This window comes from Lepisosteus oculatus, chromosome 23 (genome assembly GCF_040954835.1).
Source record: "Lepisosteus oculatus isolate fLepOcu1 chromosome 23, fLepOcu1.hap2, whole genome shotgun sequence".
NCBI lineage: Eukaryota > Metazoa > Chordata > Actinopteri > Semionotiformes > Lepisosteidae > Lepisosteus > Lepisosteus oculatus.
This window is the reverse complement of record NC_090718.1, coordinates 9821930-9837617: the sequence shown is the minus strand read 5'-3', so window position 1 is coordinate 9837617 and position 15688 is coordinate 9821930. Positions and strand designations below refer to the sequence as shown.

General features: G+C 39.4%; 1 protein-coding gene across 13 annotated transcripts in view; it reads right to left on the bottom strand.

Moving 5' to 3' along the window:
• LOC102684295 (neural cell adhesion molecule 1) overlaps window positions 1–15688 on the bottom strand; it is a 353088-nt gene that overhangs the window by 68760 nt on the left and 268640 nt on the right. For 7 of the 13 annotated variants that reach the window (XM_015337750.2, XM_015337753.2, XM_069182972.1 and 4 more), the window contains exons 2-9: window positions 13936–14010; window positions 11040–11249; window positions 9372–9515; window positions 7610–7747; window positions 6794–6911; window positions 2195–2355; window positions 1529–1671; window positions 1237–1260 (exon numbers count right to left, since the gene is read on the bottom strand). In XM_015337750.2, the coding sequence (XP_015193236.2) occupies window positions 1237–1260; window positions 1529–1671; window positions 2195–2355; window positions 6794–6911; window positions 7610–7747; window positions 9372–9515; window positions 11040–11249; window positions 13936–14010 (1013 nt within the window). The remainder of the gene's footprint in view (window positions 1–1236; window positions 1261–1528; window positions 1672–2194; window positions 2356–6793; window positions 6912–7609; window positions 7748–9371; window positions 9516–11039; window positions 11250–13935; window positions 14011–15688) is intronic. The other 6 variants (XM_069182973.1, XM_069182975.1, XM_015337758.2 and 3 more) reach the window with 1 other exon arrangement.

The following is a 15688-nucleotide window of genomic DNA, read 5'->3' as shown; positions in this document are numbered from 1 at the left end:
GTGATTTCTGCATCCCAAGGGCTATTCCAGTCTCCTGAATTAGCCTTCAGTTGGAAACGTACAATGATCATGGTATGATAATCTAAAGCATGACAAACCCTTCTGATGCATTTGTAGCTTCTTTTATCCCCTATTATGGATGCAAAGAAAACTCAAAGTTTGTTTTTTAATATGTAATTTCCCATCCACATGTAAACTAGGGGGTTGGAGGGATCTACAGCTACATAGTGATCATGCAACATTTCTGCCGTATATTCCATCAAACCCATGAACCCTGATAAGATCCTGAATTTTGGAAAAGTTCAGAGACATTTGTACATGACTAAGCTTAGAGACGATGGTCATTTTTCCCCATCAGCACATCTAGCTTCCAAAAAAGCAATGCATCGATAAATCGACGTTCGAAAAGGCAAGAATTACTAAAGGACAACAAACTTTCACCAATTTTTTGATTATACTGTATAGGCTAAATACAGACTTAACCTCCTGCTGCATTAATTTACATCTGTGTAAATCTGTACTCATTTGTATTAGGTAGAAAACCTACTTAAAAACTGCAAGTAAATTTTAAATCAATAATAGTGGTAAATAATAATTCACAATGGAATGCTTAAGGGATGCTTTCACTTGCATGAAAATGATTCACGTGCACATCAAAGTTCTGAAGTTGTCCAAGGCCTGTCTTGTACATTAAAAATAGTTTGTATACTTTTCTTTTGCGATTCTTAGATACAATGTGTGCTGTGATGCCAGTACAATCATTCACTGGCCATAGGCATCTTAACAACCAATAGCTCAGGACATTTGAAGCCACTTTGCTGCAGCAAAAGAGTGAAAAGGCACAGCTGATGTACTGTGTGCTCACACAGCTAATGCAACAGTATGATCTGTAATTTTAGAAGAACAAAGGGAAGAACCTGGAAAATAAGAAAACTCAATCTACAATACATCTTTGGACAAAAGTCCCTTTCTTACAAGCTTTACAAAGAAAAAAAACTACCTCCTCACATTTCCGACAGCTGAATGTCATTAAACAAACAAAAAACATCAATGGATCGATGCATTGAATCAACCTAGGAATAATATCAAATTTTCTTTTTGATTTGTTTTTGAAAAAACATTTCTATTGGGTATATAATGCAATTAAAACACTGTCAATTATTTTTCTGATCCATCAGGGTTTTAAGTCATTAATTGATTGGTTTTATTACAGTACCTGCCAGTACGATTTCATACCTGATATATCCTGTTAATGGGCTCCTGCAGAGGGAGAAACCAAGGTTTGAAATAACGAGAGTAAATCCACCCTCACTGTTTTGGTAAAGGCATTCTGCTGGCTAGCATGCTGAGCGCTTATTGGCACAGTCTCCTCAAACTTTCAAGGGCAAATACTTATAGAACGGAAGTTGGCAGACTGGCTTTGAGTCTTACACACACACGCATATAAACGTCGAGAGGCTCTCAAGCAATTTCTGTCATACCTGCTGTCTACTGTAGCTCACATCCTCTTCCAGCACTGAGCACATACCTGCTCTCCTTCTGTGAAAACCCGCCTGCCGAAACTCCAGACAATATTAGGTGTGGGATCTCCGCTGGCTTCGCAGGTGAGACTGATCTGTTCTTCTAGTTCCAAAGCTGTCTTATTCTCAGTGTAGGTGATTTTGGGTTTCACTATTGGAAGAATGCAAAACATGCACTGCATAAAAAAATATGTCCCATTAACATAGAGGACGTGGCATGTGGTGAAAACAATTCCAGTGCGTTTGAGACCGGGCCTCATCTCACTATGCTCCTTTCTGCATGAAAGTACCCTTTGTGCTTTTTCCCATCCCTTTACTTTTGGAAAACATTTTGAAAAATACAGAAAGAGCAGTTATATAAAGCGGGGGCATTTAAAAACAGAAAGGCGTGACAATAAAAATACTGTACAGACTAGTGTCTTAGGAATGGATATTTAGGCTTTCTTGTGATTTGCTGGGGTGCCATTAGTACTAATTAGTCATATTCTTTGGGTTATAAAAATATAATTACTCTAATACTTTCATCATTCCTACAATGTTACGCTGGAAATATTCATTTTTAATTTGCCTAACTTTAAAAAGAATAAAACAATCATAACTAAAGGAGAATTAAAAGTTAAAACTCTAGAATGCAGTTTTATGACAACCAGGATTGGGTTTTTAATTTTTTTTACCAAAAACATTCAGGCTAATCTCCTGTTCCTTCTCCCCAGCCTTGTTCCTGGCAATGCACTTGTAATCTCCCTGATCCACTTTCTTCACATCCTTTATTGTCATCTCAGATCCGTCTTCGTTGAAGCTGTACTTACTGCCCGCTTCCAGAATGATATTATCCCTGGTAAAAGAGAGAGGCAAAGAAAGACAAATTACACTTCTTCCCTAACCTTTTAAAAAGTAATTCCTTTTTGTTTTGCCTCTCTGGACCTTTGATATAATCTTCTTTTAAACGCTTAAATCACACAAAACATCCTTTTTATCTATATCCAATGATAACACAGGAAATTAGAAGATCTAAGAAACAAATAAAAACTTACAGGGCTCATATGAGAACAGGAGGCATAGAAGTCCCATGAAGAAGATCTGATCTTTAAAATTAAAAAGACTCACTAAATGAAGTGTGAAGAAACTGTGACTAACAAGAGTGAAGAATGAGGAAATTAGGTTAACAACATGCAGTCGTCAATGTAAGGAACTGAGCAGTAAATGAGAACACCAAGCCAACATATTTTATAAGTTCCTTCAGCATTCCAGATTCCTCTGATTAAGTGAAATTCATTAAGCAGTTGCGCCCATGAAGCAGAACTTTCATAAGGTAGCTTAAGCACTGATTTTATTAAAATAAAAATAAAAGATATTGCTCATCCTCCTACATTTAAAAGATGAAGGACCCAAAATGAACACATATAAAACCCACACAATAAGAAGGACCAGGTGTGCAATTAAAAAAAAAAAGATTAAATGAAATCTTAATTTACAAACCTTTTGAAGTGTAAGAAAGCTGACTGTAGTAAACTCAATGCGGCAAATATAAAGGAAAATAAATTAAAACCAAGAAAGTGGGCTGCGTAAATGCACCGAATCCATCCATACATTAATTTTGCCTGGTACTAGCCCGGCAGACAATAAGGAAGAACACAACATAGATAGGATACCAGTCCATTGCAAGACATGCACACAGGACACCAAGACAGTATGGCAGTCACAGGGGGAACATGCAAACTCCTTACTGAAAGTAACCTAAGACAGAAACAAACCCAGGATCTAAGTGCTAGCAGGCAATAGTTCTTACAACCCAATTACCATGTCACCCATAATTAAGAACAGTAATAAAACCAAATTTATTTCACTTCCAGCATAGTTCAGGCCAGTTTTTGTTTCTGAAAACACCATATTATCTGAACTATGCATTTCAGTTTTACCTGGGCAAACGTAACTCCCTTGAGGCTCATTTAAGTCTGTGTAAATAAATGGTTCATAATTTGCCTTCGTAGTTTATGCCAGGTTTTATTCCGAAGGGGACACAGCAGATAGGTTTGTGCTGCAAACCCAAAGCTCCAAAAGAAACCTGTTTGCCTCTTGTGGGAATTCTGCACAGAGAAGTCTGATAACATTTCACCTCCAGGCAATGTGCTCTGTGAAGACTCCTGACAGCAGAGTGACTCAGCTACCCCAGCACTTTAACTTTAGAGGTACAAAGAGGGTGGTGCTTATCTTATACTGGCACTGAAGGTATATTCACACCATTGACAGCGAGAGCTAGGAAGTGTGACAGAGCTGTCTCTGACCCTAAAGACAAATGATAAATTGGTGAGTGGGACTGCCTTCTGCTTCCTTGGCCCTAAGCCATGATGGAGACACCTTCTGATCTCCTTGTAATCCCGGTCTTAAACTGAGAAAGGTCCTCCTCCCTCTCAGAGCAAAAGTCATATCACAACCTCTTTGTCAATACCGAGCTCAAAACAGCACTCAGTGCTGTCAGTGTACAGGCTCTTAAGGTGGGAAGAGAGCAGGAAGAATCTCAATGCATCTGCAAACGATTTGAGATTTAATTCCATTAGCTTTAGTATCTCATTCTATTCCAACTCAATGTTATCAGCACCAGAAAAAAAAAAACAGGAATGTTAAATATGCAAGGAAACAGACCCAAAAAACTGGTGACAATACCTAAATTCAATGTTTTTTTTCCTTTTATACTGTAATTTATCTTTCCTCTCTTGAAAACAACAGATCAGTAGTACAGTCTTTATAGATTTATGACTGATTGTTTAATTATAAAGTAAGGTCATTTCCTTTATAGTTTCACCAGATGAGAAACTAGTTTCATAATAAGGCGCTTGGAAAAGGATGTTTTAACTCTTTGCAGATAATGACTGGGCACTTGTAAAAACACTGAAGCACAAATACACTCAGTCTCCATATATGTGGTTTTCTATCTGATCTGTTAAGGGCAAAATGGCAATTCATTCTTTGGTGAATTGGTGGTGCTTTGTCTGTATCTCTACTGTGTCCTCATCTGTTCTCTGGCCCTCAGAAAGGGGCTGCGATTCAGAAAGCCCTCAAAATAGCTCCCTCAGCAGGGCAAACTGCACATACAGTAGTCAGTGTAGTGATAATAATATCCCCCCACCAGGTCCAGGTCAGGTAACTGAAGCACAGAACACCAGATAAAGAAAAGCAAAAGAGCAACTGCCATTGGGGTTGTGTATCACCAGCTCACAGGCGATCCCCTACTCTTTATACCCCATTTTCTGTCTTTCTGAACCTGCGACCTTCACCAGGCCCACAGAAGACTGCGGCACAAGGGCAGCTGAAACAGAAAGAGGTCCGTGCTCAGCGCCACTACTCTCAGCAGCAGGGTGCCAGGCCTGGGGCCCACACGACAGCCTGTCCGGTTTGTACAGCAACCACTGGATGGACAACAAGCAGACGGCAGCAGCTTGGCCAGGAATGTGAATCGCTGCCTGGAACACTGGGACTGCACGCACTGAGGCAGCCAGAGCCACCCGTCTCAGGAAGTGCAGAGTCACTGGTGGCGCTAAACACGCCAGCTTACTGTATGTAACAGTGCTGGAGCCCCCAGATTATTGGTGATGCAGGTCCTTGCCTGCTGGGACAGCAGAGTAAACAGCTGCTGCCAGTGGTCCAACTGCTCTCTCACGCCCTTCAATTCTCCGTCCAGGTTCAGGGCAAGTTCTTGCAATCACTGGCCTGGCCTGGTGCATCCACTGCGGTCCAGCAGGTCCAGCACCGCCCCTCTTCCCTCACCCATTAGGAAAAAAGCACAGCCTTCGGCCCACTTGTGGCTAAAGACAGTGTTGTAACACTTCCCAGAGCTGATGCACATCAAGTACAACTAATCTGAGTGCGCCATCTGCCCCACCCCTAGTTTCTCTGCAAGAGGCATAGGAAGGATCTTCTAATCGATGCAGAGCAATGCCACAATGCTATTTAATTCTGCTCTCACGCTGACTGGTGCCCTAAGGGCCTGGATGGATACTGCAGCGGCAGGAAAGACACTTCACACAGCACTTCTGAAAGCCCAGCTCCAGCAGCCCCCCGACAAGCCACAGAGAAGCAGAGTGGGGGCGAGGAAGGATTTGTAGCCTGCCGGAGATCCCTGTGCAAAACACCATCGAACAAAAGAGCTGGAGATCTGCAGTGGAGGCTGCTGTTTTCACAGTGAATTCTTTTGTGTCTGGTTTAAATCCCACATTGACTGACAAATGCCCTTCCTGTCCTTTTAGAGAAACTGTTTATCGCTGTTTCACTGAATGGTAACCCACTTCTTTCTGTGCTGACTGATACTTATGCAGTGTACTGTACATACTTAATACAAGCTATATATGTATTTTAACATGACTTTTAAAGCAGTATTGTTTTTTTATGCACAAAGGGACAGAGCATTGTTTATACTTTGCAGCAGTTCAGTTTTTTCTTGGAAAGACAACAGTGATGATTTACTGTATATCAGGAAGTTAAGAACACTGCCAACTGTTTTCAAATCCCAGGTGAAATACAGGATGAATGCTGAGTACTATTACTGTGACAGACGTGTAAATTCCAGAGAGATTTCGGACCTGTTATGTTGTAAGAAGTACTGTATGTGATTTGTTTATTGCAGGAAGAGAATCTTGTCTTTATCCTGTGAAATTATTGTTTTGATCTGGCGGGGTTTGGGAAGGGATTAGGTTTCTTTTCCATTTCGATATCAAAGTACCCATTTCATTTAGTTTCTTTTGCATTATTGTTAATACGTGTGGTCTGCAGGTAATGGAGATATCATCTCTTGGAACTCTTGGAATTTCTCTTTTGATTGCTAGAAGCGGAACAACTCATTCACCGTACAAGAAAAGCTGCTGTTCATCATGCTCAACTGGGGTATGGTCTTAACTTTTGCTATTTTCCCACTGATTAAAAACCATGTCATTTTTAATAGATTCTTACTGAACTCATTTTGGGAATTTTGGCCATCTACGAAAGCCTATTGTTGCAAACATCAGGAAAACAGGCCTATCCCATATAGAAGACACCCCCAGTCCTGGACTGAAGCCAGGACCCCCGCTCAGGTGTATAACTATAAATGTTAAACACCGCACACCTTGCGTTAAATCATCGTCAATCCAAAAACCTTCTCTTCTTCTCAGTATTTAACAAATGAATGATCGGACTGTTCCCAATGTGCTAACGATGCAAAGCATCGCACTGCAAACATCACAGACTGCTGCTTCCCCACTGTATGTGTGAAGTTTGGGATTCCTCATGCTTTAGTTTACCTTGCCCAAGTAACGGTAGGTTCTGGGTAGCCATCAGCATCGCAGGCCAGCACCACAGACTGTCCAATGTCAGCTGTAGCATTAAGTTCAGGCTGCCTGGTTCTGATCGTAGGGAGAACTGGAAAAAAACAACAACACTATCATGATGAAGGGCAAGCTACTGTGAGATCAAATTCACAAACATGAGTAATACTCAGAGCACAGTAGGCAACAAACAATACAGCACAAAGACAGCAACTACAGTAGCTGTGGGAGTGATGGCTGGGAATGAACACAGCTACAGATGACTTCGTAGTAGTGCAAAAATGGGGTATTCTTTTTTCCAGTGCATTTATGAGAAATTGTGTTAACTGAGCATTTGGAAAAAAGGAGCCGAAAACTCAGATATAGATTTGCCTCCTACAGCACAGCAAACATGTACCGTACAAAATTAGCACGGTCAAGCAATCACATTCAGTGAAAACTAACAGTGACAGCTTTCTTTCCGATCAGTCAAAGTTTGTATTTGTCAGAAGTCACATTCCACCCCTTCAGTGATCATGACTAAAAACAACGCATAGATTTCCAGTTACTAAAAAAGCAGATAATCTCATCAAGTTTTGTTTTTTATTAGGTTTCATTGCTAGCTTCCAGTTCAAAATGAGTTAAGAGGGAAAATTTATTTGGAAATCCCCTTGGACACCGTGTCGCGCCTTGTGAACTGCCAGTTATCTGCGGATGTGGTGGACACTGAAGATGCCACGTGCCCAGAATGAAAGAGGCACTCCACTGCGTTGAACATGAAAGAAACAAAGGGGCATGATTCACAGTGCTCACCATTGACAATAACCCGGATGATCCTGAAGTCAATCTCGCCGCGGGCCATGATCCGAGCCTCACAAGTGTACGACCCCTCGTCCGTTTTCTTGATTCCCCGGATCTGTAGGTGGTTGTTGCCCAGGATTCTGAAACGAACTTAGTGAGGAAGGGAGAATCCCGTCTTGAAAGGGAATTTAGAACAACACGCACGCTATCACGAGTGGAGTGTGCCTCACCAAGTTCAAATGTTGAGGTAAAAGTTGAGAGTTAAAGTTGGAGAACCTTAGAACAGTTATAAATTAAAGGAGGCCACTTGACTCATCTCTCTCATCAGAAAGCTAAACAATCTGAGGGACCTGATCCAACTGTTTCTTGAGAGATGGAAATGTACCTTCAAATCCTTCATATATCTAACTACAGAGAGACAGTGACAACCAGAATACTGCCTACAGGAAAAATAAGAACCAATACTGCCTGTCAGTTTCAAGATTCCTTTTAGTCTTTGCCAACTAAAACACTGGTAATTCTGAAGGACCACTCTCCAGCAGTTTGCATGTCTTTAAATCTTTCCTTAAAAAAGACATTCAATACACTACTGAATGTTAACAATTAGTTCAACTGTCTAACTGAGAGCTAAGATGGAATACAAACCAGAATGCCCCTGTAGTTCCCTATGACTGGAGTTATCTATGTTCTAGTCACAATATGCTGATGCTAGCGGAAACGTCTGCTTTTTTTTCATTTGTATAGTTGTACTCAAGTTCAGCAAACTGTTTTTAAAAGCTGTGTCAAAAATGGACTTTTACATAAACAGCCTTTGGTTTAAGACACTGCTATAATTTGGGGTTTTGCTGGTAAATCTTGTTTTCCAGTGAAAAATGCATCTACAGAGGGAGTGTCCATACATCCCACACTCCAGCACAGCGTAGTGATTTTGTATTTTCCAATGGTCAAGAAACCACCAGTGTATAAGAATAAAGGCTTTAAAGTCAGAATAGTACAGACCACATTATTTCATTTTTTTAGAGAACAAGTGCCAAAAATGTTGAGTCATCAGACGGACATTATAAGACAAATAAAATACGGCCAAGAATTACACACCCCTAAAACAATATCAGAAAATGATCCATTTGGAGAAAAAAACCAACAAGACTGCAAAAGACCCACATCATACAATGAGGTGAAAAAAGAAGTACACCCCCTTAAGATTTTATAATTTAACATATTTGATCTTCACCTAGTCCTCACCCAGTCCCAATAATAGATAAAACTAACCTCAACTGACAAATAACATACAAAAGTCTACTTTGTCATTATTTTTTCAAATCAGCCAGCATTTAATAACTTTATGTGAAAAGTAAGTGAACCCTTATCTCTCCATATCAGTTAAGGGGTACTATTATTTTTTCACACGATTTCACAAGACATTGCATGCCTGTTGATTTTTTTAAATATAATGACAAAGTAGAATGTTTGTTACCTGTCAAATTAGGCAAACATGTTATACCATAAAATGTTAAGGAAGTCTACTTACTGTACATTTTCACCACTCTAGTTTCTTGTTCAAACACCCATTGCATTGCAGGTTGCATCGAAACCTTTAAATTACTGGATTATGTGACCATGCTTTAAGATACCTTGGGAGACTTGCTTGAAATGACAGACTGCAAACAAACAAGAAGCTGACATGAACTAATTAAAGAGATGATGTCTTGCACAGCTCAGGAGAATCACCTTAAAGTTCACCCTTTACTCTGGGATCCAGGTTTTGATGTCTTACCATCTTTCTCAACCTGAATCTTCACACCTTTGTGCTTCCAGATTATAGTGGGAGGAGGCGAGCTGACAACATCACAAACGATAATCGCATCGTCTCCTTCTTTGAACTCCTGGGGGGATGGTGAGTTTTTGAAGGTTAGCTTTTCTGAAAGAAAAAAAAACAAGCATTGTTTTTTTCAGACAAAATAATACAAAAGTGAACTCCCCCCCATTCTTCCTTTATTTATTTCCACGCAGGTGTCCTTGCTACCTAAAACTCCTCATTCCGCTATTTGCATCCCTGACAGGTTCTTAATAACATATTCAAGGTCTGTAATTGTTCAGAAAGCATAAAGGGATATTAAAAAAGAACTCATTATCTCCAAAAACAGAAGGGTTCATTAGGCACTGTTGGGCTGCTATGCATTTGTAAATTCAAGGACTTGATCATAAATCTTCACAGACATATAGTGTAAAAAAATCTCACAATGGCAAACACAAGATGACAAAATTCATCAACTGGCATGCTAAAGACATAAGGTTCTCTCAACCACAAACACCGATACGGAAAAATCTGGTTAATTCAGTTACCATGCAATGTTTGTATGTCTGACAAGAAACTCTCATGCAATGTTGCGCCAGTGAGAGATATTTTGGGAATACGGTGAATACAGTATTACTGTATATGTTAGAATCTAGCAAAGAGATGGTTCTCTTATATCAGCATTCAGAAACTGTAGCTAATATTTTATATTTTTTTGACAAAAATTGTATTTCTGTTGCACAAGAAAGAGTTTTAGATTCTTAGAGTTTTAGAAACTGGAAAGAATCAGAGACTACTCTGGGGTTTTTATCAAGAATCTCTAGGTAAATGGCTGACAAGTATTAAACAGACTCCTCTTAATCACCGAAACAGATTTTTCTCTGCGCGCCACAGAAGCTGCGAGTCACAACGGTAGATTTAATTTGGGTCTTAAAACGAGGAAAAGGGACAGCTTTCAACAGCCTTTGTTCTCGTGTAAAATACTTTTTTATCGTTTTCAGATGGAACGCTCATGCAATTAGAAAGATGCGTTTTCTTAAACTTAGTATTTCTAAACCTACGCTAACTGGTTTAGGCTTTGCAAACTAATACAATTCGGGAAAATTGGTAACGATCCCTGCTTCCGGCCCAGAAACCCACCAACGGCAGACCCCGGCAGAAGTGTTAGTGGGGCCAGCAGGGGGCGCTCATCCTGCGATCCATGTGGCTCCTAATGCCCCAGTATAGTGACTGGGACACTATACTGTAAACAGGCGCCGTCCTTCGGATGAGACGTAAAACCGAGGTCCTGACTCTCTGTGGTCATTAAAAATCCCAGGGCGTTTCTCGTAAAGCGTAGGGATGTAACCCCGGCGTCCTGGCCAAATTTCCCATTGGCCCTTACCAATCACGGCCTCCTAATAATCCCCATCTATAAATTGGTTTCATTACTCTGCTCTCCTCCCCACGCCTTCTGGCATTCTGGCGCACTATGGCTGCCGTCACATCATCCAGGTGGGGCTGCACACTGGTGGTGGTGGTGGAGGGGACTCCCCATTAACTGTAAAGTGCTTTGAGTGGAGTGTCCAGAAAACCGCTATATAAATGTAAGCAATAATTATTATTATTATAACATTAACCGGAACAGCGTGCCCCACGAACACTTACGGAAGATTTTCATGTTGACGGTGGCCTCGGCCTCGGTTTCACCATGGCTCGCCACACACTTGTAGACTCCGGCGTCGTCGATGTCGGCGTTGTAGAGCGTGAGGGTGGACGAGGCCTCATCGTTGCGAGACACTGAGATATCCTGTCTGTTTGGTAGAATCTTTTCCCCGCTGGGTGCGTACCAGTCGATATTTGTTACCTCACCAGTGACTGAAAAACAACAACAGGGGAGGGACAAGTGGGATTGACAGGCAAGATGAAAGTAGGACACTTGACGACATCAGGCGGCTGTTTTATCTGGAAGAGTAGAATTTGACAAATGATTCTGCTGCTAATTATAATATGTCAAAACTTTTACAACTGCAGCACAATACCCTTTTTGTGTTTAAAGGCAAACATGAGAGAAATGGATGGGTGATGAAATTTCTCCTTGTGTCTTTGGTAATCCTCTGGACTTTCTCTAAAGAGATCTAGAAGTCATGTCAAATGCTCTTTTAGGTTCTGAACCGATATACGGTATAACAGCACACAGTATGTATGGAAACATATGTGCTTTTTTTATTTAGAATATGTGTCCTTTCCAATGATAAAACAAAACAGCATAACTAGTATATTTTTTTGCTCACGCTATAGACCACAAATGTTAATGCGCCTAATAACTCCTAGAACACAGAGGTAGATATTTTGTCTGCATGGGAACAGTACATTTGTTACAACACTACTGACAAGAGTGCAGTGCTTCTCCATGCATCAGTAATATTCTTCTACATTCCAATATACTTATACATTCCTTTCCTTTTTTTAATCAAATATTTTATCATAACACCGCTAGACTTAAACTCCCTCCGGGTACATTGCAAGCTGAAAAAGAAAGTTTTGGTGCCTTAGAAATGATTTATAACAACTCAGTTAAACATTAGCTTCCAAGAGCAAGTCCATATTGCATTTCAATATGTTTCACTGGGAAGCTTACACATCCTATGAGAACAAAGCCCTCCTTTTACGGCAAGATTTTAAAACGGCCTAGGGGCAAATTTTTCATACTGTATGTCTCTTAGTAAGTACCACAGTTTGTGAATACTGGGAACATAAATCCCTTTGTGATCTATTTAAATAACGTGCGTGCTACCAAACTATCTTTTTAAAGATAGATGGTTAGACAATTTAATATGTTATTTTTTTAAGTTAAAATAAATTACTGTCATTTTTTTCAAGACTGTCCAATAATACCCAATGCCATGTTAGGCCATTGAGAAAATGGACTCAACAATACATTGAGTCACAGATCTGTAATAGTCTTTAAGAACTATGCCATACTCCTTTGCTCCTGGCTTCACGAGTTAATCCAAATCTTTTTCTTATACTACTGTATTTATCACTACCGTATGTTTGCATAGACCTAAACACTAAATACAAACACAACAGAAAAAAGAATACAGTAGTCATTTTCTGCTCTTTTGGGAGGAAAGACTATTTTTTTCCTAATGTCTTTTAAAACATCTAACTGAACCCTGAAGGTTATATTTCCAAGCATCCAGATATTTGTACCATGTGCTGACTTTGAGAGATAAGAAAGGTAAGAAAGTGGTGTTTCAGAAACATTTTTCTTGAGCTGTCAGATGTGAAAAATACTGTACATTTGTGTTTACAAAAAGGCTTTAAATAGCAGGCTCCTTTATGGTTTTTATAATGTTATAGCAAAGCCATTTATATTGATATCATTATGGCTGAAAGCCTCCCCGTCTTCATAGTAAAATAAAAACAATATTCAAAAAAATAAAATGATAAGAACTGAATTGCACATTAACTTTATGGAGGCTTTTCGTGGCTTTTTTGTTGGGTGTTTTATTTTTGAAGAGAATCGGGGTTTTGTAAGCAGGCTTGGCTCCTTTGGATGTCTACAAAGCTGCAGGCATTATCACTTTAATTTTAAAGGCTTTCTAAACTCAGCTGAAAACCCACAGAGTGATTTAAGGTAAATTTATCAGAACAAGCTCTTTCCAGCTATATATTGAAGCTTGTTTCCATTTTGATAATGAAATAAATGGTGATTCTTTTTCAGCAGCTTCAGAACACTGAAGAAAGCAAGCACAGCTTACTCGGGCAATAAGAATACAATATCGGGTGCAGTAATGGCATTACCATGGAAATATGTCATTACTGCCATACAGAGCAATACTGAGTAATTTACGTTTATCATTAGGTCTTTTATTGTCATGCTTTTTCATGACTCATCCAAAAAAAAATCTGCAGTGCACTAACAGTCCTGTAATGTGTCTTGCGGAGAATCTAATTAAACCTAGAGCTACAGGTTCTTTTTAAAGCTCTACAAAGTGGAAATTTAGGACATTAGCTATACTGTCAGTTTAAGCAATCGGTGAGTGACCAGCAGTAACTAGGGGAATAAAAAGGACAATTTTTACTCCGAAAGAGCAGATACACTTTAGAAAGACACTTTCCCATGGCCTTTATGAATTGTAAAAATTGAAATCTGAAATCAGTAATTAAATTTATAAGGACTTGAACAGATGGAATATCAAGAGATAAACCTTCCATTTTGGCATTCAAACATGGCCTTTATCGCTACAGAGTGTTTTTTTTTAAATATCCTCCTCTGGTTCTTCTTGGTAGTTATTATTCAAAAAGTAGAAAATGTTCGACAGTTCAAAAACACAGGGAAGATATATGAAAACGTACGCATGACTAAAATATTCAGAAAGCAGCAAAAGTTTCAGTGTTCCTGGGTGGCCAGAGTGTCTGCAGGTCTCTTGAATCCTGAACTGTATATAGTATAGAGATTGCATGCTGGGAGCAGCACCTTCAACAGTGGTTCCAATCCAGGGGCCAAATGCTTTCTTTACAAGCTTTCTTTACTTTGCTGTGACAAGGAGCCTACCTGCACAGAGAAAGAACTTGGATTCTCCCACACTGATCTCTCCTTGTGCCGGAATGATGTTCACTTGCAGAGAAGCTGAAAAACAAAAGAAAGATCGGAGATTAGAGACACATCCATTTGATAGGTATGATTAAGACCTTACCGTTATGTGACTAAACACCAACTGGATTTCTGCACAGTTTTCAGAAAACACAAGCTCTGATTGCAAGTTTACCAGATTGTGAGTCTGACTTTTGACAGAAAAGGTCTGCAATGTTCCATGCCAGATCTCTCTACAGTTTTTTTTCATGCACTTTTAAGGAAAGAAGCAATATTAATAAATTAAGTGGGAAATATGTGACCTTATATTTTAAATGTATACTAGTGTTGTACAGTATGTTTACAATGTGTTATGCCCTCTACATCAGATGTAGGGGCTAAACAATGACCAAGACTGCACAATATTAGGATTGTCAATCTTGTAAATGTTTTAAAAGTTTCTTTCTGACCATCTAATCCTCTGAACTGGGCTGCACCGAATTAAAATGTTTATTTATGAGTATAAAGATGAAGAGAAAAGGCAGAGAGAGCAACTTCTTGACACATTAAGTGGTTTAATTTCCAGCAACTGGCTTCATCATCCACTTGTTTTGCAAACTGTTTAGTCTCTGTACCTTATTTATTTTAAAGCACTCTCTATTTGTGATTAAAGTCAGTGTGAATTTTATGGATAGCACTGGCTGCCCAGGCGCGTGTGCATTCATAATGGTATGCTTGATTTGCATTCATTTTAAACAGCTAATTTAAAAGCAGGAAATTTGTTCCAAATAGAAGATCACTTCTTTTGAATGGTTTAAAAGGTCATTGAGTATTAACAGTGCTACGTAATGAGGTACCCATGCATCCAGATAGACTAACCAAGTATGTCCACAAGAAATTAAGCTGACAAGAGTATCACAATCAAATGCAAACATTTTTTTGGTAAAAAAAGGAATATTACCAAGAGAACTGATGAACAATGTTTACTTGGAGTTACTACTGTTAAGACTACAGTCGGTAACTGGTTTATGAATTGTTTCTATTCAATATGACTTCCTTCATTGCTCTTTTCATATTTTCTTCTCAGTTCCTTCATTTTACTTGTAATATGCAGAAGGAAGTTTGTTATTGTTTCTGTGGTTTAATGAGGGAAAAGGAGACTTTCTTTGAAGGTTATGTCTTTTTCTCTTATTTGAATGAAGAACAATAATTGTTATTTTTACTGCTGACATACCACTTCCTATAATATGTGTCTATAATACAGTCAAGTATGTCGTCTGACGTCCTACAGGTGTTCAAATACTGCCCAACTCTTAAAAGTCCTACTGTACATTTTCAAACCAAGCAACATGGCTTGAATGCGTACGTCATGAAATAACCCTCCCAGGGTACGATGGGTACAGACACATTTCAAAACTCTGAGTCGTGAGATGAGAACCGGTGACGTCCGCCATCTGCATCAAGCGTCCATTTCCTGTGAGGGAGTCTCTCTGAATGCTTGCTCATAAAGAGCCTAAGTAGAGTACGGGGCTTTTAGAAACTCACAAAAAAAAATTTATCACGGATAATGACAGTGTTAATCAGAAGAATAAAACATCCTTGTAAGATAATAAGAAAAAGAAGAAAAACATCAATTGCCGATGAAATAAATAAAGCCTTGAGTCCATCCTGCATGCCAAGTACCAGAGCAACTTGTTGCCATGGAAACCTGTAGTGCAGTCAGAACAACACTTCA